This window comes from Ursus maritimus, unplaced genomic scaffold (genome assembly GCF_017311325.1).
Source record: "Ursus maritimus isolate PB19 unplaced genomic scaffold, ASM1731132v1 scaffold_3, whole genome shotgun sequence".
NCBI lineage: Eukaryota > Metazoa > Chordata > Mammalia > Carnivora > Ursidae > Ursus > Ursus maritimus.
This window is the reverse complement of record NW_024425563.1, coordinates 12,759,627-12,786,241: the sequence shown is the minus strand read 5'-3', so window position 1 is coordinate 12,786,241 and position 26,615 is coordinate 12,759,627. Positions and strand designations below refer to the sequence as shown.

Sequence of the window (26,615 nt, the reverse complement as noted above, 5' to 3'; positions counted from 1 at the left end):
TCACNNCCCTTCGCCTTCAAATAGAGATACTAGTACCACCTCAATAGTCTTCTGAGGGGCAAATGAAATGAAGTAGAAAGAGTGCGTCACACAGTCCGTGTCCCATTTCGGTCACTCACAAACTTGAGGCTCCTTCCTCCCCAGCTATCCTGCAGCGTCTAGCCAGGCGCACGGTGAGGGCCCAAAACACAGGGTAAAGGGGGAGATTCAGGCCAAGCCCCTGGAAGAGATCTTAGGGCAAATTCATATTTAAAAAAAAAAAAAAAAACACATCAATTCCATCTTAAAAAATTATTACTAAGTTCCTCTCAGGGTGGAGGCTCTCTAATTTGGGGGGTTCCTATACATTCTAAGCTTTGGACAGGAAGGCAGTCACGTGATATAACAATAAATGCCTATGAGAGGTGGGGGCTTACAATCCTTTCTTTCACTCTTACTTGGGCACTCCGTGGGAAACTCGTGGTGGCTCGGCGGTGTTTAATTAATTCTGAGACGATGGCAGATTTCAGAGAATCTTCAAGGACATGTGTCCAACTGATGAAAATTTGCTTAACACAAAATAATGCAAAGATGATTAAGTTCAAAGGTGTTTTCACTGGGATGTAATTTCCCTAAAAGAACAGTGAGAATCCGTTTACCGTATTTTCAATACTGTGTTTTCTGCACTCAAGTGGGCTGTATCAAGGTGACTTTCTGTGATACTCTTTCATTTTCCAGGTTGTGGATTGGCTGCTCAATTGTCTTCTCTGTTTGACTACCTTAAAACGCTCTACTTGCACTGAGTTTCTAAAGAAAAGCTCACTAAGTTAGAGAACCTTAGACAGAAAGCTAGTTTCAGGACCCTGTCCTCTGACAGTCTCAGATATCACTGACCGACAGAACGGAACAAGGCACTAATATGGAAGACAGACTATGAGCACGGACTTAAATAGAAACTGGCAGTTCCAGATCAACGTTAAACAACGGTTGTATGAGAGCCTCAAAATGTGAACACACTGGAGATCTTTGCATTAAACAACACTGATGATCAAGCCATGATACCAAGACGACCCAAAGGTATTGAAGCAAGCTTGAGAGCCGCAAGGGGTGTTGAACTTCGAAGATGTGCAAAAGGGGACCTTCCAGGTGATTGTCTATAAGGATGCCTAGACAAGGAGGTACCACACGGAAACGCAGGCCGAGCCATCTATGGAAAGTGTCTAAGAGACGTGATGTGGTAAAAACCAGAGAACGATGCGCACAATATATACTACTGATCTGAAGCCTCAGGCAGGCTTCTGGGTCAGACTGAGGGTTCCCCTGCGGGACCAGAGACACCGGGGCTCTCCTTAAGCCCAAGCCCTTTCACAGATAAAGCATAAGCTTACGTGACCACACAAACGCCCACTACGGCTAACCCCGCCTTCCCGAAGCTACACGCCCCAGCAATAAGGCATCCAATGTCAGGGTCAGGGATGCCTCTTGCCTCTTGTTACCCTTCATCACTCTTCTGGTTTTGCAAGTACAAAAAGCAGGCATCCCCTTTAACTGCTGGTATAGGTACAAAATGGTACCACTCTTCTGAAGGGTCACTTGCAATTTGTATAAAATTGTACACGGCGTGTACTTTCTGACCCGGTGACTCCGTTTCTAGGAGTGTGGGCCCAACAACCATATCTGGAAATGAACAATCATTTACCTACAGTGATGCTCGTGTTTACAGGGGCGAAATATAAAAAACAGCCTAAAGGAGCGACTGGGTGCCTCAGTCGGTTAAGCGTCTGCCTTCGGTTCAGATCATGATCTCAGGGTCCTGGGATCGAGTTCCACATCGGGCTCCCTGCTCAGCGGGGAATCTGCTTCTCCCTCTCCTCCTGGCTTGTGCTTTCTCTTGCTATCTCTGTCACTATTTCTCTCTCAAATAAATAAAATCTCTTTAAAAAAAAAAAAGACACCTAAAAGTCCAAGAGCAGTGATACAGTTATATTACACATGATATTCATGGAAAGGTTAACATACCAACTCAGACATTTTAGATGCTGAATGACCTTGATATTCTTTCTTGTAATTGTGTATGTATATATTTATATATAGGAAAAAGACTAGAAGGATATAAATGTTAATAGCAGATACGGCTGGCTAGTGGGGTCACGTTCTTTTCTTTTTTTTTTTTTTTTTAAAGATTTTATTTATTTATTTGACAGAGATAGAGACAGCCAGCGAGAGCGGGAACACAAGCAGGGGGAGTGGAAGAGGAAGAAGCAGGCTCATAACGGAGGAGCCTGATGTGGGGCTCGATCCCAGAACGCCGGGATCACGCCCTGAGCCGAAGGCAGACGCCCAACCGCTGTGCCACCCAGGCGCCCTGATCACGTTCTTTTCATTTTCTTGAGCTTTTGTTTCTTTTTCAGTCTTCTACAATAATCACACGATAATTTTATATTTAGTCTTTTAAACCTTCCATTATGGAAAATTTTAAACTTACACAAAGAGTAGGAAAAAGACTATTAAGCCCCATTATCCATCACTTAGCTTCAACAATGATCAGCATTTTATCAATATGGTTCCATCTACACCCTATCCCCCCACTGCCATTCTTCCTCCTGGAATATTTTAAAGCAAACCTAACCTTATCACAACATTTTACCCATAAACACTTTGGTATACATCTCTAATTGGTAAAGTCTATTTAAAAAAAAAAAAAAAAAGCATAAACACCATGCCATTATCTTGCCTAACAAAATTAATAATGAAGCCTGAATACAAATTAATACCCGGTCCACATTCGAATGATACCAACTGTCCCCAAAATGTTTTACAGTTGGCTGTTTGAATCATGATCTAAGCACAGTCCAGAGATCCGTAATGTGTTCTAAGTCCCTTTTACTCCATAACACTCCCCCGTTTTTCTACTTTTTTAAGATTATAAGATAGTTCTCCAATGTCTTCTGAATAATTAGAACTAGTCACAGAAAGGACTAACTGGAGAGATATTGAAGCCAAGAGTTGTGGAGGAAATCTAATAAATAAGTTTGGGGTATGAGAAGAAAGAATGGATAGAAAACAGAGATTCAGTGTTCTCAGAAATCAAGTCTAGTTAATTTAGATACAAGTCACTGCTGTAGTCAAATACGACCCCTGCCTGGGCCTGGGCTTAGCTCACAGGCTCCTCTCCCCTTCATACCCTCACGCAAGTCCCTCCTCTGTCACCTCAAGCCCTCTGTAATCATCAAGCTGGAAAATCTTTCTAGCTGTGACTCAAAATCTAGAAGCCATGAAAAAACTAATGCATTCAAGGAAGAAAAACATCTGCATGACAACAGGTACTATGAAAAGATAGATGACAGGGGTGCCTGGGTGGCTCAGTCAGTTGAGCGTCAGACTCTTGATTTCAGCTTGGGTCATGATCTCAGGGTCGTGGGATCGAGCCCCGCTTTGGGCTCCATGCTCAGCGCTGAGTATATTTGGGATTCTCTCTCTCCCTCTCCTTCGGCCCCTCCCCCTGCTCACTCTCTCTCTCTCTCCAAAATAAATAAAATCTTAAAAAAAAAAAAAACATGAATGACAAAGTAGAAAAATATTTTCAATTTATTCTGCAAAGAACAAATCTTCCTACTATATAAAGAACTCCTAGAAATTAATAAGGTCAATAACCAAAAGAAAAAAAAAACCAGAGCAAAGGTTAGAAAACGGTTCACAGAAGAGGAAAAACAAGTGACTCAAACAAATATAAAGGCGCTCAATCTCACTCATAAGAAAAATGCGAATTAAAACTATACTCATGTACCGTGTGTTCCCATCACAACGCCGAAACTCTCCAAGTGTTATTTTTGTGTTGGCCATGTTGGGAGAAAACAGCATTCTCCTGCATAACTGCTGGATATGCAAAATGGTACAGTCTTTATGGAAAACAATTTGACAATATCTATTCCACTTACAAATACCTCTTCCTTGTGAACCACCAATTTCATTTCTGTTCACATGTGAAGCGATACTTGTGCGTAGATATTCAGTCCAGCATTATTTGTAACAGCAGACTGGAAATTACCAAGGTCCAGCAATAAGAGACTTGATAACTTCTATATAGGGCACATACACAGCTGTCAGAAATGATAAACTCTCTGTACCGACAGGAGAGTATGATCTCCTAGATATATTGTTCATTGAAAATGGCAAGGTGAAAACAACATGGATAACCTGATACTCTCCATGAAAAGGGGGGAATAAAGAATATACATTTGTGTTTGCACGCGCACACACACACATTTTGGAAAGATAGAGGAGAGATTAACAGTAATTACTGGGATTATTGGATGCATATGGGAACTGGGTGAAGACTTCTCTTTTTTTTAAAGATTTTATTCATTTGAAAGAGAGAGCACAAGCAGTGGGGAGGGGCAGAGGGAGAGGGAGACGCAGGCTCCCCACTGAGCAGGGAGCCCAACTCGGGCTCGATCTCAGGACCGTGGGATCATGACCCAAGCTGAAGGCAGACGCTTAACCAACTGAGCCGCCCAGATGCCTCTAGACTTTTCATTTTATGCCAGTGGTAGAGCCTAGACCTTTCTGATTGTAGCTCGTGACATAGTCGCCTAGTTAAGGACCACAATTGCCAGACCTTCTTGCTGCCAGGCATGGCTAGGAACGAAGAACTGGCCAATGATGTGTAAGCAGAAGTGATGTGTTTAACTTGGGCATTCCTGTGTTTTTCCTCTTCCTGCAGGCCGGAAGTTCACGACCTGGTAACGGTGGGTCCGCTTCTACCATGTGGACGAGGACAATACTCTAGGAGACAGGAGCATACAAGACGGAAAGACTTGGGCCCCAGCAGAACAGAGCCACCTAACCCCCTGGACTGCTTGTCCTCCTCCGGGACTGTTGTGCTAGAAAAGCCATACATTGGTCTCCTTTGAATCACTACATCTTGGGTCTCTCTGTTATAGCGACTTACCCGTACTCTAGCTAAAGCGGAAGATGGTACCTAGAAATGAGTTACCCCGTATCAGAAAAGACATTGTGGCCTTTGGCTTAGCAGCTGGCAAGGGAAGGTGATGAGAAGAGGTGTTGCAGCCTAGAAAGCTGGGAGCCCTTGTTACACTGTCCCAAAAACTTGCTAGAACTAGTAACCTGGAAGACAAGGCCCCGTGTCACCAAAACTTGTAACTTCAGGGGAAGCAGTTAGAGATAAAATGTTGCCTGCTCCTGATTTTCAGTGAGCTACTACAAGAGGAAGATGGAAACAGGCAAGAACCAGCCAGTTTGCAAGCTGAAATGGAAGGAAATGCAGCCTAAGGGCAGTGTTCTGAGTTCTGCAATATAATTAAGACTCCAATTATTTTGGGATCCCATGGAACTGGAAAAGCCAACTGCTCTGGTACCCCAAAAGCAGGAGATAAGAATCTCTCTCAAAGGGGCGCCTGGGTGGCTCAGTTGGTTAAGCATCTGTCTTCAGGTCAGGTCATGATCTCAGGGTCCTGGAATCGAGCCCTGCATCAGGCTCCCTGCTCAGCGGGGAGTTTGCTTCTCCCTCTTCCTCTGCCTGCCGCTCCCCCTGCTTGTGCTCTCTGTCAAACAAATAAATACCGTCTTTAAAAAAAAAAAAAAAAAAGAACTTCTCTCAAAGTTTCTGTGAAAATCTCCAGTTAAGAGTGGAGTCACAGGAGTCACACCCACTTGCAAAGATCAGATTTCGGGGGCAGCCTTTAGGTGCTTTCCATTAAAATGAGGAAGGATGGATAGGCCAAGAACAGACACCAGTAACTAGTCCATAGTCCAGTGGTTTAAAAACTAAGACTCAAAAGAAATCTTCAGCAGTGGATACTTTTATCTGGAACTGACCGGAAGCAAACAGACCAGAAGCTTACCTAGTTTTTGAGGGATCTGTATTGTCATGTGCCTGGTCTATAAAAGCCTGTGACTTCTCCACCCTTGAAGAAACCACTACACCCACAGACCTGCACCAGTGGGAAATGTGTCCTCCAGCCCCAAGAAGATCACGTTCTCCAAGGCCTGCTTCAAAAGTGGTTATGGCGGAAAATGGATAAAGAACCTCCTAGAAGGCAAAGCCGGGAGCCAGGGAGGAAAATGGGCAAGGGGATTGTCAATAACTAGGTTTCAACAAGGAACGTACTGCTCTGCCAGGACGGGAAGGCTCTGCGATCCCCACTCGGCAGAATTTCATTATTATGGCCTAGTGGCTGCTTGGATTTCTCATCTTTCCTTTTTCCAAATAGGAGTCTGTACTGTTCCTATTCCACCTTCTTTTCCCCCCAAAGATTTATTTCTTTGAGACAGAGAGTGCACGAGCACGTGCAAGCATGAGCAGGGGAAAGGGGCAGAGGGAGAGAGAGAGTCCTAAGCAGACTCCATGCTGAGTGCAGAGCCCAGCGTGGAACTCGATCTCATGACCCTGAGATCATGACTGGTGCGGAAACCAAGTTGGAGGCTTAACCAGCTTGGTTAAGGCATCTCGTTGCTCCACTTTTCCACTGCATTTGGGAGGTGGGGAGTGAGTGGACTTGCCTATTCTTTCATAGGTTTCCAGGATACAAAGAACCACGAACTGATCTAATGAAAGGACCTTGTATCACACACGGCAATCCTGGATTTTAGACTAGAAGCATTAAATGGATGAGCCTCTCCGAGGTCTCTCTTGGGGCGGGAGGAATGTTCTCTACAGGGGGAAAGAAGAGTGCACTTGGATATCTGAATAGTCAGAGTGGCAAACTGAAGCAGGGGCTGCTAATTTTGCCCCCAAATTCATCCGTCCCTTTTTCCTGTTTGCAACAGAACCACCAGATTTTTAACTGGTCACAGGGTCACCGACCTAGACACTACCTCTTCCAGTCTCCTTTGCTGTTAGGTGTGTCTTTGTGATGGAGAACTTGACAGTGATATGGGAGAAGTGATGATGCTATTTCAGGAGCTTTCCCTCTTGCCTCTGGGCTAGATGCAAACAGTGGTGGCAAGCAGCTTTGAACACTGGAGAAGAACACCTCCGAATACAAACGTCACTCTTAGGATACGGTAGAACAACGCAAGCGAAGAAGAGTGGGTCCCTAAACAATTGTAGGGACCAGCAGGCTTCCCACCTTGAGCACCAGTAGACTATTACATCAGAAAGAATTTTCTATCTTATTTGAACCATTGCGTTTTGGGGCCTCTGTTACTGCCATTTAGCTAGGACCCTAACTAATATAATGCCACCTTGTAATTTTTAACATTTGAGCCATGAGAAAATATTGTCTACTTGGGAAAATTAGTTTTTTCAAAAGGAATAATATATTTTTTTTAAACTGTCAGGATCCCAATAAAAATGTTTTGGTTTATTTTACTCCATAATCTTACTTCTGAGACACAAAGCTGAGGAAATATTTCAAAAACAGAAAAAGAGATCTATATGAAGGTGTTCTCCACAGTTCCAGAGTGCAGAGGAGCAATGAAAAAAAATTAGAAACGTGCTAAGTGCTCAACCATAGGGAACAATCAAGAAAACTTATGGGACAACTCTAGCATTACAGAGTTATTAAAATAATCATCAAAATGATAAATATGGAGGATGAGGCAGAGAAAAAAATATGCATAACCAGTGCATAAAAGAAGGAAAAAAAAAGTGGAATGGGAAAGGTGAATATTTTCTTACAGGTGGAAAGGTTCCTGAAATTAAAAATAAAAGACCTATCTCTAGACCAAAAGGGACAAACTATCGCTGGAAAGAAAGTTCAGACACTTCACAAGTAAAAAATCTACAGGGATCTAGAAATCAGAGACTTCCACAGACAACCAGTATCAGAAGACAGCATAGCAATACAGCATCCCGAGAGGACGAAGATTCCAGAACCTTCTATCCACCCAGAGGAAAGGTAACAGACACATGTGATTAAGGGCGCAAGACCTCAGGGAAGGCAGCACCCACGATCCCTTCATGGAGGACAGAATAAAGCACTTGATGGCAAAAACCAACCAGTCAAGAAACAAATCCAGTCAGGAGCTGAGGAACAGGGCAAGCCACAGCCAAGCCACAGCTGTGGTGATATACACGGAACCGAGACTAAAGAACGGTGGGAAGTAGGATTATAAAACTAAACATAGAATAAGTCTCACCATATGTAAGAACTGAGATGTGAACTAAGGCAGAGGAGCCGAGAGGTGGTAGACAAGATGGCCGACTGTGTCCACAATTGAAACACTTACAACCACCAGTGACCCTTATGCTGAGAACATATATGTTATTTCTCAACAAAAATAGGAATGACACCCTATCTCACCCTATCTTTGTGGTTTTCGTAATCTTTTCCCTTAACTTTGAAAGCGTATTTCAAGAAATAACATACCTTATTGTAAAAAAAAAAAAAAAAATTCACTGGAAGTTTGACAATTCCTTCAGTTTCATTATTCTTTTCCTCTGATCTCTATAAGGAAGATTAAATTCAATGTATTTCAAACAAGCCTATGTGATAAAATTAAATTCTCGTAAAGCATGAATCCTATTTTTATAAAATCATTTCCACTTTAGAATGGCATTCACTGAATATTAACAATGGATATCTTGGTGTTAAACTTAGGAAGATTTTTTAAAAAATTCATTTGTACTTTTATATACATTTTAAATAATAAACCTTTTTCCCATAAGCAAATTTCATGTTCTTTCAAAGATGATTGAGATTATATAAAAAATTAAAATGATTTTAAAAGCATAAGGTATAAAAACGTATGCAGAGTATAATGCCAAGTATATATATATTTTTAAAAGTATACACACATGTACACCAGAAAAGAGGCAAATGTGCTAAAATTTTAATAATGCTTCAGGGATTAGGGATAGATTTCTGTCTCAAAATCTGACATGAAATTGGAGTAATGAAAAAATATATAAAATCATGAATAGTTTTGCTGCTTCTGTCAAAAATTCCTTTCCGATGACCACAAGTAGTAATAATAACCCCAAATAATAAAGGATTAGGCTTAACAAGAGTTTAGAGGCTGTTTGCCAACCTGGGGCAAGGAGGTATTTCCTGTGGCTCAGGGTAAACAAAGATCATGTAACTATCAACAGATTACATCATTGAACAGAACTGATTACAGTGTTAGCACACACGGAAGGCAAACCCACCCTGCTTTCCCTGCAGTGTGAAGAATCCTTAGGACAGGACTTGGGTTGACACAGAAAGACCACCCCCGAGGTGTGAAATGTGGCCGTGGATGTTCATGGATCAGATGCTGTGTTCAGCATCCGCCATGCTGGCACACAGCCTTCACCTTGGAGAGCTCCTCACACACACACCCCCGGCTGGCACAGCCCCGTGGCCTCCCCGCACACGTATGCAAGCCACGTACCGAACCTGGTTCTCCAGGAAGTGCATGTACCGGTAAAGCAGGGTGTAGGACGGAGACAGGATGCCCACAGACTTCATCCGGGCGCCGCGCTCCAGCTCGCTCTCCACGGGCATGTTGGCGAAGCAGGCGAGGCCGAAGAAGGGCCCCTTTCGGAAATAGCTAGAAAGGACCCAAAGTCAAGTGTGGCTCACCATCAGAGAGAGAAATTTCATTTGGCTTTGTTTTTTATTTTTATTTTTTTTAAGATTTTATTTATTTATTCGACAGAGATAGAGACAGCCAGCAAGAGAGGGAACACAAGCAGGGGGAGTAGGAGAGGAAGAAGCAGGCTCATAGCAGAGGAGCCTGATGTGGGGCTCGATCCCATAACGCCGGGATCACGCCCTGAGCCGAAGGCAGATGATTAACGACTAGGCCACCCAGGCGCCCCCCGCTTTGTTTTTTAATTTAAGATGCAGTCCCGAGGAAAACAAAGAATGGTGTCCAGGGCCTGAAGATGAAGTTTTTAGAACCACAGGGCAACACTGGTCCAAGCCACTCAACCCCACAGACGAGACAACCAAGGCGCAAGGAGATTACAGAATGCGCCAAGGGTCATCCGACAGGAGCCAGGACTTGACCTCTGGCAAGCCTGCGGCTCGGCTGCCCAGACCATGGACAGATCCCTTCTCCTCTCCTGCAACCCAACTCAGGACGTGATAGGGAACCAAAACAAAGATTCCTCTTCAGGCCCTTCTGGAATGGTACAGTTTTATTTGCATTGATTTTCTTCCCCTCACTTCCTGAGTCTCTGACACTTTTAACAGGGTGGAGGACCAGAGCTGCCCCTTTATTCCTTCCCCTTTCTCATACTTCTGTCCCGGTTGCGGCCCAGTGAGAAGATTCAAGCTACCTCGTTCTTCATTACCGGATGTTCTAGCCGTCTGCTCCTCCTCGCACAGATCTTAATTACACAGGACTATAAACTGGCCTTACTTAAAGCTGGAATTTCAAGTTTTGGCACATAAATGGCTTAAGGTAACCCAAACTGAACTGAAAGTCCATCCTTTCAATAAAGCCAAACCTCAAACGAGATCTAGTAATTTCTTAAAAGGGAGAGAACCTCTCATCGTTCTTAACTTTTGGAGTTCATGAAACCATTGAGAACCTAATGAAAGCTGGGACCTCCTTGCCAGAAAACGGATATAAACACAAAACGACACGTATATTTTCAGGGCATTTCCACACAGCCTCGGAAGCCTCCCTGATGCGAGCCCTGATGCTCCGGGGAAAGTATGTGAGGAGAGGAAATGATACAGAGAAGATTTACATTCTGAAATACTTACATGAAGTCAGACTGAATTTTATGGGACCCACTGGCCATAGACTTGAACTCAACACCTTCAAGGTCAATATCTTGAGGTAAGCACCATTCCACCATGTTCCCTGTGGGGAAGGGAGGATACATGTTAAAAGAAACAGTCATTCAAAGAAGAGGGCCTGGTGCAGGAGCTGAGGGCATCTGGTTGCCCAGTAAATGCACTGCTGACTCGGCCACCAAGACACTCAAGTGGGTCATCTCATCTACCACCCACATGCTGGCAGAGCTCCCCAGTTACTCCGAAGTGCCAGGAGGTGGGCCTTAAAGGAGATTCCATATCTGCCTTGAGATAAGCACAGTCTCCTGTCTAGCAAGGATACGGTCTTTGGTGATGTCATTCTGCTTAATCACTTCCAAACCTCCTTCCTTTCATGGCCTCACTTTCAAGGGCATGTTTTTACCCTCTCCCCCCATTTCTTAACCCTGAGATCTTGCTCCATCTTGTCCTTCTACAGCTCCTGACTCTGACAAACCCCAAACTCTTTTTATTTTGATTCACATTTACATTGACCACTTTGTGGCATCTGAGAATTCCTCAAAAGTTTCTTCCTCTTTTTCCTTGACAAATAGACTACGACTTTGGTTCTTTTCCTACTTCTCTGACCCAGGTAGCTGTTTCCTTCCTGAACTCTTTCTTCTCTCCCCGCCCCCCCCCCCCCAGGTGAGGCCCACATCCTCGGTTCAGCCCTCGGTTCTTTGCTTCTAGAACCTGGGGGCTCATTCACTCATCCATTAATTACTGAGTTTCTACTGGGCTGGGTGTTGGAGCTACAAAATCAAATAAGACATAGCCCTTGACCTCAAAGAGATTAGAGTCCAGGGATGAAGAAGGAGACCAAATGATTATATTTCCGGGGGATAAATGCATGATAGAGGAGAAGGACAGATTTTAGAACGAGGCAGTCAGGAGCATCCATCAGATTGGGGGAATCAGAGACACACACGGTAACAGTGTTACCCGGAGACTTGACAGAACACTATGGAAGATTTCCCATTATTTTCTTGCATATTCACAAATTTTCAAAATAGAAATAATAAGCTATGTGTGAGATTTCACGTTTATTTTTTTCCTAACAGCTTTACTGAGATACAATTCACATACCGTACAGTTTACTCACTTAAAGCAAACAGTTCAAGGGAGAGTTGTGTAATCATCACATTCTCGACTTTCTCCCATTTGTACATGAGGAAACAATGAGACATTAAGGAAACGTGCTTAGTCACCCCTAACCAGCCGAGCTGGCACTCTGCAGGGGCTGTCAGGCACTGAGGGGCCTGCCCCGGACTCCCTGCATGAGGCTAGACCAGTCACCTGGCAGGGGATGGTGCAGCATTTAAACACGCACCTGGGGCAGGAGAGACTTGGATTCAAGGCTTGGTTTTGCTACAAGCTGTGTGACCTTTGGTAAGACCTCATGGAGTCTTGGTTTCCTCAATTGTAACATGAGGGCAATTCAGTAAGTGAGGAGGCGGACTCACCTGTAAGATCGCTCCCAGCTACATAATTCCCAACTTCAAAGAAGGGAAAAAAATTAATTAAAAATAAATTCCCGAGTATCAAGTACAAGAGGGATACAAATTCAATGGAGACAGAGGCTCGCATGCTTCCCTCGTGCTCTGAGCACCTGGCACAGGTCTCGGCGTTCCTCACTGATGGGCCTCGGCCAGGTGGGAGAGAAATGTGTGCAATGACCCCTCCAAAGGCAGAGAAGGGTGGAAGGAGTTGGGGGTACAGGGGGCAGCGGAAGCAGCAGGCCTTGGTATGGTCTCCCCAGGAGTGGGTGGTGGCCCTGTGAGTGTAAACAGAGGTGGGAGGGATTGCAGGATTTTAGAACAAACTTTCCCAGGCATTAGAAATGCCATCAGCAATCCAGCCCACAGGGCTTGCAGATCACTGCTCGTAATATCGGAAAGGTTGCGTATCCAGTCTCCCGACATACGATCCAGTCTCCAAACACGGCAGACATCACAGAGTTTTCATAGCCTAAGAGCTTTCAACTAGTTTACTTTCAGGAGAGGAATCATGGCTCTGACTAGCAGGGAGCTAAAACAAAAGCATGGAAAGGGGAATTAGTATTTTATAAAAGAGGCTAGGACGATGTTGTGTGTGTCTGGGTTAAAGACAAGAGAAAGCACGGTGGACTCTGAAAGAGGGGTGAACGTGGGGATAAAGGTCTTCCCACTTTTCCCCCTTGCCATCCAGGTCTACTGTCTCTAGAGTCCAGCGGCTTTCTGCCTGTGGAGTACATCAGGACTCCCAGGGAACTTAAAAAGGTACTGGGGCCGCCCCCACATATACGGGATCATGGTCCCTACCTTGTGCCACATGCTGGTGAGCTGCTGCCTGGGCCTCTGTGTGCACTGCCCTAACCCCTCACGATGGCAGCAGATGGCCAGCCTAGGAAGGGACAGTGTGGGACAGAGCTGCGATGCCCCGCAGGCAGCCTCTGTCCTCCTCCCTCACAGAACCTGCCTCTTCCCGTATCTGCTGCCTCCTCTCCCCGCTCTGACTGGTCCATGACGGCTCAGTAACTTGTTAAAACTTTAATTGACCTCCACTTTTCTCCTGGAAGCTACGTACAGAAGAGCACACGAATCATAGCTATCCGGTTCAGGGAATTTCCCAGCAGGCACAGAGCCGGGTAACCAGCACCCGGATTGAGCAGCAGACCATCTGCACATCCGAAGCCTCTCTGTGGCCCTCACGAACCCTGTCTCCACGGAAACTATTATCTTGACCTCCAACACCGCGAATTAGCTTGGTTCTTTTGAAATGCATACGGACACAATCATAGTTTGTATTCTTTTGTGTCTTCTTTTGCGCAATACTTTTTTGCAAGATTCATTCATGTTGATACACAAAGCAACAGTCTGTTCATTTCCTCCTTCCCTCCTGCGCATGTAACACAGTCGCTCTTTAACTGCTGATGCACATTTAGCTTATTTCCAATTTGAAGCTATTACAGCCAGACAGCTGTAAGAACTCCTACACTTGTCAAGCAGTGAACACATGTGTGGTGGCTTTGCAATGCGTCAGCCTGGCTGGGCTGCCCCAGGTTGCTCAGAATTCCCTCCCTCGTATGCCTCCCGGTGAGACGGGGCATGTGGAAGGGAAGCAGAAGGCATCGTGTATTCATATCAGACGGCTGGAAGAGAAGCATCAGGTGGCCCACGGGCACTGTTGCCCATTTGCAGGCCACCTTGATTGGGGGTCAGCAGGGCAGGGCGGCAGCCAGGCCTGTGATTGCTGGACCCACCCTCCCCGGGACCCTCTTTCACCTCCTGTGACCCCTAAGCCAGGTGAGAGTTTAGTTCCACCACGAAGGGCATCAGCTTCATCGGGACACCCACATCCTTAAAGCTGGAGGCCGACTGACCTGGGTTCCTCTACATCCTCATGACTTCCAGCTTCTCTCCATCTTCCCACCTGTACTCTCTTCTTCCCTAACTGCCCACCCAGTAGAGTTCAAGCTCCATCATCCGGCAGAAAGACAGCAGCCTCACACAAACTGTCTGCCCAGCTCCCACAATTCTGTAAGATCAACTTCCTGCAATAAATCCCTTCAGACATCTCCTAGTACTTCTGTTTCTTTGATTACACTTTGATTGACATAATACGCACATTTCTGTTGACAACATCCCTAGGAGTGGAACTACGTAAAAATGTCTACATCACTGCACACTAAGAAACCTTTAATAATTCCCAAAGCAGTGTTTCCCAAAGCTTATGTTAACAGGGCTTCTGCAAAAAAATAAAATTTTTAAAAAGGGATTTCAGCCAAATTATCTCAGGTTAAACCCGGACAGACACATTTCTTTACTGCAGAACTTCTCAGAGGCTTTAACATGTTACTGCGCATTGTGAATTTCTATGAGACCTCAATGTTTCCAAAATTTTTTGCCCAATAAATCTATTTTTAAGAAGCATCCTAAGGGACTCATTTTATAGAAGGCATTTTTTTTTTAAAGAAAATATGCTAGTATAGAAGGAGATGCAAGCTGACCTCAGTATCCACTCTTTCTTTCTTACAGGGAATAGAATATTCCACAGTTAGCCAGGCACATGGCCTTCCAAATGACAACTGTGTTTCTCAGTACCTTCTTTCATCTAGGTAAGGCTACATGAGTCAGTTCTAGCCAGTGGGATCTGGACAGAAGTGAGGGGTCTAGTTGCCAAGAAGCACCTCACAGGGAAGGAGTATGCTGCCCCTTCCTCTATCCTGCTGCCTGGGCTGTGGATGTGGTGACAAGCCGTCGCGAATCTAGGTCCCCGGATGAGCCCGTGGAGCTGAGCCAGCATTCCAGCCCTAGGCCAGCTATCTCCTATTGCATGAAAGAGGAATCAACTCCTATCTTGATGAAGCCGCTGTTAATTTGGGTCCCTGGGATTCGTGGCCAAATCCACGTGTTACTCGATACCGCTGACCGGTAGAATAGAGCCCCATTCCTCAGCCTGGTTCTCAAAGCCGTCACCCTTGCTCCCTGTGCCTGTCCAATCCTCATCATACAGAAACTCAAAGACTCAGATGGAGGGAATGACATCCTGGGAGTGACATTCTTAACTTCTAGACGGATGCAAGTCCCTCAGGGGAAAGTTCCACCAGGGGCAGGCTGGCGGATTATGGAATGAGCACCCGCTCCAGAACACTGCTCTGGAGATAGTTCTCTATCTCGCAGGAAGGATGCCTCAGCTGACACACTCCTTGAGTGAAAGGAAAGGAAATGAAGCTACTGTGGTCCTCACGCCAGAATAATCACTGTCTAAGATGTCTATGTCCACAGGAGACGGGACTTCAAGACAGGAACTTCGCTTGTTTATCTTCAGATCCTAACACAGCACACTGCTTAGCACGGGACAGGATAGGTATTCAAAATAATAGTAAAACAAGAAAGAAAAACAGCTTTATCGCGGACAGGCTTTTTTTTGTTTGTTTGTTTTAAAAAAGCTAACTGACGAATTAATGTTAATCACCCTAGGGGGTAATGTTATTGTGGTCATAAGAAAATGTCCTTCTTCCTAGGAAGTTTATACTCAAGAATTTAGAAGTATCATCGTGTCTGCATTTACTTTCAAATGGCTTGGGAAAAAAAAAAGTATCTCTGTACACAGTCAGTTCTGATATGACGCTCGCTGAATTAGCGTTAACACAACTGAAATATTAGAGTACAATCTGGGCCTAGGGAATTTCACATTTCCTTATGCTATAGGGCCAATGCAATTTCAATCAAAATCCCAATTTGTGGATATTAAAAAATTCATTCTGAAGTTTCTATGGAAAGGCCAAAGACTCCAAATAGTCAACACAAGACTGAAGAAAAAGTCAGGAGAACGGACATACTCAATTCCAAGACTTACTATAAAAGCGATAGTAATCAAAACAGTGATCAGACAAAATTAGACAAACGGATCAAGGGAACAGAACACAGAGCCCAGAAAGAGACCCACGCAAATACAGTCAGCTGATCTTTGCCAAAGGAGCAAATGCAATACAATGGAGAAAGGATAATCTTTTCAACGATGGAAGTCCACAGGCAGGGGGAAAAAAAAAAGAATCTAGACACAGACCTTACACCTTTCACAAAAATTAATTCCATATGAATAGTACACCTAATTGCAAAATACAAAATTATAAAACTTCTGCAAGGTAACGTAGGAAAAAATCTAAGGGACCCTGGGTTCAGCAATGAGTTTTTAGATACAACACCAGGAGCACAATCCATGAAGAAAAAATTGATAAGTTGTACTTCATTAAAATTAAAAACTTCTGATCTGTGCAAAGCACTATTAAGAGAATAAAAACACGCCATAGAGAAAATATTTGTAAAAACATACTTGATAAAGGCTTAAATCCAAAATACCCAAAGAACTCCTAAACACATTAAGAAAACACAACATTAAGAAAAGATAAACACCCAATTTAAAAAATGGACAAAAAATCTTTAAAAAAAGTATGTGTATAAAAAAAAAAGTATGTGTATATATATGTGTGTGTGTGTATATATATATATATATAAAGCATGTGTATGTATGTGTGTGTGTGTGTATATATGTGTGTGTATATGTGTGTGTGTGTGTGTGTAACCCCTGATCTCAGGGTCATGAGTTCAAGCCCCACACTGGGGATAGAGATTACATAAAAAACTAAAAAAATAAAATCTTAAAAAAAAAAAATATATATATATATATATATACACATATATATACACATTGAAAAAATAAAAATAAAAAATGAATGAGAGATAGGAACAGTCATCACACCAAACAAGATATATGGATGGCAAATAAGTGTAAGAAAAACATGCTCAAAATTACATGTCACCAGGGAATTCCAAATCAAAACAACAAGATTCTACTAGGCACCTATTAGAATGGTCAAAATCCAGGGGCGCCTGGGTGGCACAGCGGTTAAGCGCCTGCCTTCGGCTCAGGGCGTGATCCCAGCGTTACGGGATCGAGCCCCACATCAGGCTCCTCCGCTGTGAGCCTGCGTCTTCCTCTCCCATTCCCCCTGCTTGTGTTCCCTCTCTCGCTGGCTGTCTCTATCTCTGTCGAATAAATAAAATCTTTAAAAAAAAAAAAAAAAAAAAAAAAGAATGGTCAAAATCCAAAAGACGGAAAACACCAAATGCTAACAAGGGTTACAGCAACGGGGAGCCTCATTCGCTGCTGGTGGGAACGCGAAATGGCCCAAAGTTCGGCAGTTTCTTACAAAACTAAACACAGTCTGAGCACGCGCGCGATCAGGCAATCACGCTCCTTCACCGTTACTGAATGGCTGGACGCTTATGTCCACACAAAAGCCTGCACATGAATGGGTACAGCAGTCTGATTTGTAACTGCCCCAACTGGAAGCAACCAAGGCGTCCTTCAACAGGTGAATCAATAAACAAATGGTGGGACATGAAGACCATAAAATACGATTCAGAAATAACGAGCTATCAAGCCACGAAGACATGAAGGCACCTTCAGTGCGTATTGCTCAGTGAAAGAGGCCAGTCTGAAAAGGCGACATACTGTAGGAGTCCAACTCTGTGACAGTCTGGGGAGAGACAGGAAAAAGATCAGTGAATAAGGAAGGACAAACAGGTGGCACTGAGGATTTTCAGGGCCATGAAACTATGTCAGTAGGATACTGTTGTGGTGGATACGTAACACTGAGCATTTCTCAAACCCATAGAATGTACAACACAAGGAGTAAACGCTAATGCAGACTAGGTGCTTCAGTGAAGAGTTTATCAATATTGGTTCATCAATTGCAACAAACATCCCCCAGGAAGGCTAGATGGTCATACGGGGAAACGGTGGGAAGGTGGTATGGGAACCCTCCCTACTTTCTGCTCAGTTTTCCTGTCAACCGGAAACTGGTCTAAAAAAAGGTTAAATGTATTCATTATAAAAATAAACAAATAGATGAATTAGCCTAGGTTAATAACCCTAGGATTGGTAATGATACTGTGGTTTTATAGGAAAATGGCCTTATTCTAAGGAGATTTATCCTGAAGTATTCAGAAATGAAATATTATGATGCCTGGAACTTACTGTCGAATAGTTCAGCATCAAAAGATAAGCATACCTCTCTCCAGTCAGTTGTGCTATAATGCTGGCCGAATTTGTTTCAAAGCATTTGATACATTAGGGAACAGTTTGATCACAGGGGATTTCCTGTTTGCTGATCCATGATTTTGATCACAAGGGTCGCAACAAGAATGCTGAGAACTGCATCCAGCTGAAATGAGCCACACAGAAATACACAAAACGCACCCCCCTCCACACCTTAAGCACTCTCGAGTTACCCAAATTCACCATGTTAGGAGCCGCGCCTGTCATTTCCAGGGTCACTACTGTCCATCAAAGGTCACATAGCCCTGCTTCCATGTCACCATAAATCACAAGCTCAACCCTTCCGACATCCACCTTCACATGCAAAGTTAGGTCTTAAAGTAAAGTGCCATACCTTGAGTATTTATGTATTTCTTAATCAGTTATCACATGTAAAATTGTCCTACCATTTGTATTCAGTTCCCATCTTTTTTCAAACTTGTCATTACAGTTTCTGAGTGCCATGTCCTGACCCCATCTTCTCCATAAACCTTGTGACTTTCGCCACAAGTCTTTAATAGCACAGTGATTTTTAGGAATGCATGTTTCACATCACAGCTGAGCTGTGTAAGGATAAAACAAATATGGCGAAATTGTCCACAATTAGGGGCGGACTCAAAGTTTTCACTGCACTATTCCTCCAACTTTTCTGAGGTTTAAAAAATTTCGACACAAATTGGGGAAATAATGTAAATAATAGGGATGTGAAAAAACAGAAGCAGAAAGGATTTTGCAAAAGCAAAATATAATGGAGGCAATGTGCAATAAATGGCATAATAAAGAGGCACCATGGCTAAAGGTCATGCCTAACAGAAATATTACACTATTTGCAAAAATTGGAAGCCAGTTTACATATACAGCTTGTAGAGGCTTAAAGGAAAGTGATTTGGCAAAAATAAAATCATTGTGGTGAGCCATTTAATGCCCGACCCCCCCCCCCCCCACTCCCCAAACACTAGCCACCCCAGGCTTGGTCTTCCCACTGCAAGCCCTCTGGTTTCCCAAATACCCTCGCTGTACTTTAGGAACCCTGCCAGGACGCTGGGGCCCCAAAGGATTCGACAGAAAGGGCTCATCCGAGGGGTCATCAATCAAAGAGAGAGGAGGCAACACTGACAAGTGCCTTTTCCCCTCACTTTCTCTCCTTCCCCTGCTCCTCTTGGCCACCCGTGGACCCACCTCGAGGCCCAGCCTTGCCTCTAGCTGCAAAGACAACTTATAGGGAAGGGCCACATGGGGCCAAGTGCATTGGGTACATCCAGCCAGCTATTCAATAAATATTGGCAGAGCAGGACTTGGCAGCAAATGCCAGGGGCTGGGCTCATGCAAAGGCAAATATGACCCTGTTGAAAGGCACCTGGTCTCCCAGCCTATTGGGCGGGCAGCTCAGTCACCCAGGGGAAGCCAGAGGGCAAGGCTGAGGCTGGCTGTGGACGGAAGGTCAGCCCAGCCACTGTGTGCCTGCCAGCGCCTCCCAGGGCTGATGGTTGACGAGCTCCTGCGCTAGCTAGGACACACTCGGTCCTATCTCCCGCACCCAGGACTGCCTCGTCTTCTTTCTGCTTCCATGTGAGGGGGTTGGGGCAGCCGGCGTTTCTCTGGGACAGCAGACTTCAATGCTGCGGCTGCTGCCCGCTAGAAAGTTCAGCTCAAAATATTTCAAGTAGATAGAACAAGGATCTTAATCAAAATGATCTCTATGGGGAAACACGTGACTTTCCTTCCTCCTCCTCCCTCCCGTTGGGTGGTTCCCAATCAAGAATTTCCTCTTGAACACGGGGAGAAGGGAGGGAAAAATAAGACAAAACCAGAGAGGGAGGCAAACCCTAAGAGACTCTTAACTCTAGGAAACGAACTGAGGGTTGCTGGAGAGGAGGGGGGTGGGGGGATGGGGTAACTGGGTGATGGGCATTAGAGAGGGCACGCCATTAGTAATGAGCACTGGGTGTTATAGGCAACTGATGAATCACTAAATTCTACCTCTGCAACTAATAATACACTATATGGTAATTAAATTGAATTTAAATTAAAAAAAAAGAATTTCCTCTTGAGGTCTTCACATCAGAAGCAGTGACTATGTCAGCTCACGGTCCTGTTACAGCTCCTTCTGACCTCAAGAGCGGAGCTTTGCATCCCTTCCCCCCCCCCAACATATGCCTTTTTTTTTTTTTTTTTTACATGGTCCATCAGCTTCTTCTCATCAGCATACACACATCCACTAATTCCGGTCGGGAACAAAAAAGGAATCTCGTCTCCGGAAGAAAGGCAAGACTCCAGCGGTACTTGTAGTCCCAACACCACATTCCCCTCACTTCCTTAGGGGGCCACCAAATGCCAGAGAAGGAAGAAACCCCAAAAGACTTCAAACACCAGAAAAGGAAACAGCCTCTATTGACTTTTGGTCTTAAATGGTTTTAAATAGTTTTTAAACCACCTGGGATGAGAGTATGCGCCAAGCAAAGGAAGAGTCAGTATAAAGAAACCTAAGACAGGAAGAAATCAATCCTGGTGATTTCAAGTCAGCCCTAGGCCGTTCATGGCTGAACTCCAATGCATTAATTTTAGGTGGAAAAACGGTTGCATTTCACCGGCCCTGTATCATGTTACCCTGGGCAGCGGTGTGCGGAGGGAGGGCAGGCCCTGGAGACCCTGCTCGCCACTGGGCTCTGCCCTCTCTGCTCCATAACTTCAGTGACTTAATGGGCTCAGGGCATCTGCTTTTCTCACCGTGACAGTGACGAGCAGTGTTGGAAGGATCAGAGGCCAGGTCCCTGAAACCCCTAGTCCAGCTCCCGGCCACAGCGGCCACCCCGTAACTGGTGGGCGTGATGGCTCCCACTTCTGCTTTACGCTCTCTTTTAAGGGAAGACACAGAATTCACAGCAGATGGCCACAGACGGACTTCTCCCCGAAAACCACAAGCAGGTGAATCACCAGTAGCGGGGGAAGATTCTGCCAATGTGGGACTAATGAAGTGAACCACCGACATCTGAGGGAGCTACCGAGAAAGGATGTGGCACCGTTAATCACTCCAAGGACCTCCTGGTTGACTCGCAGAACCGGCCCTTGCTTTGCCCTTGGAGCTGGCTATTCTCAGGACTGCTCTTGGCGTCTCAAAATTATGTTCCAAACCTTCTATTCTGATTCTACTTTGTCACTTCTCCAGGCGTGGCTGGAGCCACTTACTATCTGCAAGAATCAGGAGACCTGGGCAGTGCTCCAAGCTGTGCCTAGGACAGCGCACCTAGCCCGAATCTGCTGTGTCCCCTCGTCTGCACCGTGTAAAAGCAAATGCTTGCATCCTGTGGACTTCACGGAGAATGTATGGAGATTAGAATCAGTGCGAGTGATCTTAAATAAATACACTCATCGGATATAAACAGGGGCATTGAGACGAAATTAAACAGGTGTTGAGGTGTGATTTAGGCAGTGGCTAGCAGTTGAGGGAGGAACAGGTGGTAGTAATTCGTCCCTCATCAGGAAGAACAAAGGAAAAAAAGAGATTCTTAAAACCTCAGCCCTCCTCCTCTCAGCCTTCCCCAGGGCCCCCCTCAGTGGCCCAACTCAAACACACAATACATAGGAATTCCCCCCAGGCTCCCCACTTAAGAACTCGGTGTGTGTGTTGGGGGGAGGTGTAGCATTTTAAAGTGGATCTCTTCTCAAGAAACAGTCCAGTGATTCACTGGTGTCAGACATGGAGTCCAAAGCCTTATCTGCCGCAGGCCCACACACAAGTGGGCAGAAAAAAGTAAGAAAATTTTACTAGAAACTCAAAGAACAAAATACAAATTGAAAATCCGGGCGTGAATCCTGGGTTGAACACAATGCAAAAACAAGATCCTGGCTGCCCAACCTCTCCCACCTGGCTTGCAGAGTTAGCATCTGGGCCTGGTTTCAATAGCAGCTTTGTAGCCCAGATGGCCAGCACCGCCATCCCAAGGGCTCCCCGCTCCACGGAGAGACTGAATGACAGAGAGAGAGAGAGAGCGCGCTCGCGGCGCACAAGCCTCTAGTTCACTTGAACCCAAAGTCCCTAGTCCTCACGTCATTTGTAGATCTGACCAGCATAATTTTCAAGCCACGAATCCAAAGAAAATCACATTTTTCATGTCTCTACCCTCTTCTGATTCTTTGTACAGGTGCCCAACTGAAAACCTGTATCCAGAAGTACAAAGGAACCGGCATCTCACTGCCACACACCAGTCTGCAGAAACACGAGGCATATTCCTGCCGGATGCATGTGTACCTGTGTGCACAGCCACCCACACCCTAACAAGGACCCACTCCTCCCTCATACCCTCTCTTTAGCCACTTTCACCGCATAGACCACTCCCACCCCACAGATGCGCCACAGGTGTGCATTCTCCCCTCCCACATGGCCTCGCACCCTCTTGTGTGCACGGGGGCCAACCGTTAACATATGCCAGGTGGGGAGCTGAACGAAATTGCCATGGGCAGGGCAGTAAATGACTGGGTAGATCTGGGGAGAAGGGCGGAGCTCCTAGGGAAGGAAACAGGACACAGGTGGAAGAAACATGGGGTGGGGAGTGGAGAGGTAAGCAGGCAGGTGAAAGTCTAGACAATGTCTCCCACGTGATATGTTCTGATTTTTGCAAAGAAGTCCGTATTTGCTTTACTATTTTCGGTATCACAGGTTAAGGAAGGGCGAAAGTCTTGGGGGACCAGTGTTACTAGCACTACGCCCTAGCCCACTGAGCCACCCGGCCACTCTTGGTGGACCAGGATTAAGTAGAAACACACGGCAGTTCTGCGTCGGCAGCAGAGTCCAGAGGACACTGAACTAAAACCAGGAGACATGGCCTGGTGCCGTGATCTCCAGCTCACTGGGCAATGGACGACTGGCATCTCACCTCTCCAGACCAGGACTTCCTCACCTATCATACAAGGGACAGCTCAGGAGCTCTGAGTCCTGGTGCTACCCTTGGAGGATCCGGAAGCCTCAGGAGCACTCATTCCAGCTTCCACTTTGGGAGATGCACCATGTAATTTTCACTTTATAGAGGTACTGAGTAGTTTTACAAGGTGCCAAGTGCCAGCCTGGACAGCGATAGATGACAAAAGAGAAGTTAATGGGCAGGGAACAGCACCTTTCCAAAAACAAAAAACCACCAACCAAAGTGAAACACACATTCTCTCCCCTGCCCTCTCCCCCTGCTCCTTCCCTTCCTTTCCAACAAAAAGCTGGGGGACAAAGGTTCAGACAATTGGACTTAAAGTCAAGTGTGGATTGGCTAGTTAATATTTCCAAATTACTTACTCATTCTTGGTCTGCTTGCTCATGGTTGAACTAGGCACAAACGATGATCCAATTAGAGTGACAACCACGATGACATGAAACACCACTGATGCCTGCAGTGTCCAAGTATCAGTTACAATCCCTTCTTTCCACACTAACCTTAATTTGAAGACCGTTCCATAGACCCACCCTTGTGTGTATGTGCATTACACCATCACACATACACACAAATATTCCATATACACAAACCCGGCCAAAAGATGGTCACAGCTGGGACCGACAAAGCAGCAGGAGGGTCCCGGCTCTGCTGTGCTCTTCCATTTTATCAACTCCATCTGCGGTTAATGCAGGATTTTTCTTTTCTCCTCCCCCTCCCTACCCTCTGCAGCCTGAACTACAACTGCTGAATTAGACCCTGTTGTGTTCGCTTGCTGTTTCTTCTAGTTCTCCTTCAGTGTTTCCCAGAATGAGTCTCACGCCTGCATCTATTTACCTGTAGATGATGGGGTAGGGCCTCAGGAATATTATTAGTTACAAAGTGTCTGTTTTTGTCTAGCAATACGGATTACTTTGGTCAAGAGTAATTTTTCAAATTATTGGTATCTTGGAGTCCCAATCACACCAGTCGACCAGCAGGTATTAAAAAAAAAAAAAGAAAATATCAGTACGTACTACGTGTAGAAGGGGTTAGTACTATCTCAAGAAACTTCAATTACGTGTGTGAGTGCACTGACTGTGATGTGAAATTAATTTCCAACAGTGGGCTGCGGTCAAAAAAGTTTGGGAGCCACAGGGCCAAGGAACAGACAGGAGTCAGAAAGGCCTAGTCCCTCCACCTGTTGGCACTGTTTCTGAGTCTTGCCGGTTTATAATTCCTGGCTCTAGTTAGGTGACCCGGCCTGCAAACTGTGTCTTCTGCCCTCTGAAGATCGCAACCCTTCCTCCTTGCACCCCGTGGCAGCCCATCTGGGTCTTCAGAACACCTCCTTGGAGGACCAGGAGGAAGCAGATCTTTCCCTTCACTAACAGGCACTCCACATTCCAGGGCTCCGTTGGGGAGTCAAGGTCCGAAAGAAATCCCTGGGTTTCCTAAAACCCCAGAACTAGGACTACCAGCCTTCCTTCCTTCAGAGCTGAGAGCAGATGCGCTGGGGCTCGAGGCCCCTCACCGACCACCTGAGGCTTTCCGAGAGCGTATTTACTCCCTTCTGAGCCCCCCCATGAAGTCTCTTACCGTTCACGTGGACTCTTCCGTCCTGAGTGGCCAAGCCCAAGATTATTTTAGGTAACCCTTTAATTCTCCAAATAAACCAGAAAGAGTCTACTTGAGGAGGCTTCTCCTTTAATCCGTCTCCAGCTTAATCCCTCAGTCCCATCCCTTAACGCTCCCTGCACTAATTCCTCCAAATGATGCTGTCAGAGCAAGTGAACTTGGCCGCTTGGAAAGTTACCGTGCGGGGAGTGATGGGGAGCGAGGGCGGGGAAGCAGAGAACCTGGAAGCTCAGTACACGCCGTTTCAGGAGTTCACCTGGGGGGCGTTTCTGCTCTTGATGGGAAAAAAAAACCTTTCAGCCAAGCAAGAAAACAAAAGCCAGCGCGCCCGTGGCCGCAAACGGGGTCCTCCAGTATTGGAGAAGTGCAAACAAGGCTGTGGGGACGGCGGCGCGGACTGCGGCTCTGCCGGGAGGCCGCGGGACGGGAAAGAGAGGGGTTCGGAGGGCGCAGGGAACAAAGCCCCGCGTCCCGCGTCCAGACCTCGCGGGGGCACTCTGTTCGCTCCGAGGGAGCCCGGCGGCCGGGTGGGGGTGCAGGTGTGTGGGTGCGGGTGCGCGCGCAGCGAGCCCCTCCCCCCGCCGCCCCCAAAGCCCGGGGGTGGGCGACCCTCTGCCCACCCTCCCGGAGCGGCTCTCACCCGAGCGGGGATCGAAGGTGACCACGAACACGGCCACCACTTGGTCCTCCTCCACGTCGCCCAGCTCCAGGCGCCCGGGCTGCAGCAGCACCTCAGCGGCGCCCAGCTCCTCGGTCTCCCGCCTCCTGGGCGGCTCCGCGACCGACCGGCCGCCCCCGCCGCTGCCCCAGCCCCGGCCTCCAGCCTGCAGCTCCGGGGCCTGCGGCGGGGAGACGGCGGGGCCCTCGGCCCAGCGCAGCAGCGGCGCCGCGTCTCCCCGCTCCACCATGGCGAAGCGAGGAGGAGCCGCGGGCTGCGAGGGGCGGGCGCAGGGGCGGGCTGCGGGCACTCCCCTCGCCGGGCCGGGCCGCCGCACCGCCCGAGGCCGCACCTGCCCCGCGCCGCCCCGCCCGCGCCAGTGGGCGCTCCGATCCAGCGGGAGAAGGCGTCCTCCCCACCGGCTTGGCCGACCTGCGCGCCGGGTTTGGCCTCACGGATGCATGTGTATGCCCGCGTACAGGAAACGTCCGGTGGCATGGACGCGCATCCACCTGGCTCCGTCCACCTGCGCGGGGCTGAGGGGCCTTCTCACCTAGGATCCCGTCGGATAACGGTACCAGCGCGAATTTTTATACGCCATCATTATTTCTGTGGTTCCCCTGGTCATATGGACCGTGACAGAAATGTGTTACATAATCCTGGAAGTGTGGCTGAAACTAGCGCTGGACTGGGAAGTGAAGCCGAAGAGGCCGCCACCGCTGTTCCGATGTTATTTGGACTTTGGCCCCGCCCTCTGGAGCTGTGGGCTTTGGTGTTTGGCCTGAAGTAGTTGCATCTCTAATCCAGTCTGCTGTGCCCTTGAACGCGCTGCAGGGTGCCCTGCCCTGGCCTTCCCTGGACCCTGCCCCGGGCTCATCTGTTTCGGGGACTAAGTCTCCCCAAAGGGTTGTGGTTGGTCACCTACCTGCCCTTGGGGTTGGGAGGGGGGAGGTTGGGCTAAATAGAGAAACGATGAAAGCAGCCCCCCTTCTCTAGGCTAGATGCTGCTTAGATTGTTATTGGGGCGCCTGGGTGGCCCAGTCGTTGAGTATCTGCCTTGGGCTCAGGGCGTGATCCCAGCGTTCTTGGATCCAGCCCCACATCAGGCTCCTCCGCTAGGAGCCTGCTTCTTCCTCTCCCACTCCCCCT

At 46.6% G+C, this 26,615-nt stretch overlaps 1 protein-coding gene across 1 annotated transcript in view; it reads right to left on the bottom strand.

The window, feature by feature from the left end:
• Positions 1–25,716, bottom strand: part of DENND11 (DENN domain containing 11) — a 36,857-nt gene extending 11,141 nt beyond the window's left edge. Inside the window, exons 1-3 of the mRNA XM_040643921.1 lie at positions 25,449–25,716; positions 10,641–10,740; positions 9,316–9,474 (exon numbers count right to left, since the gene is read on the bottom strand). Coding sequence (XP_040499855.1) covers positions 9,316–9,474; positions 10,641–10,740; positions 25,449–25,716 — 527 coding nt within the window. The remainder of the gene's footprint in view (positions 1–9,315; positions 9,475–10,640; positions 10,741–25,448) is intronic.
• Between the last annotated feature and the right edge of the window lie 899 nt (positions 25,717–26,615).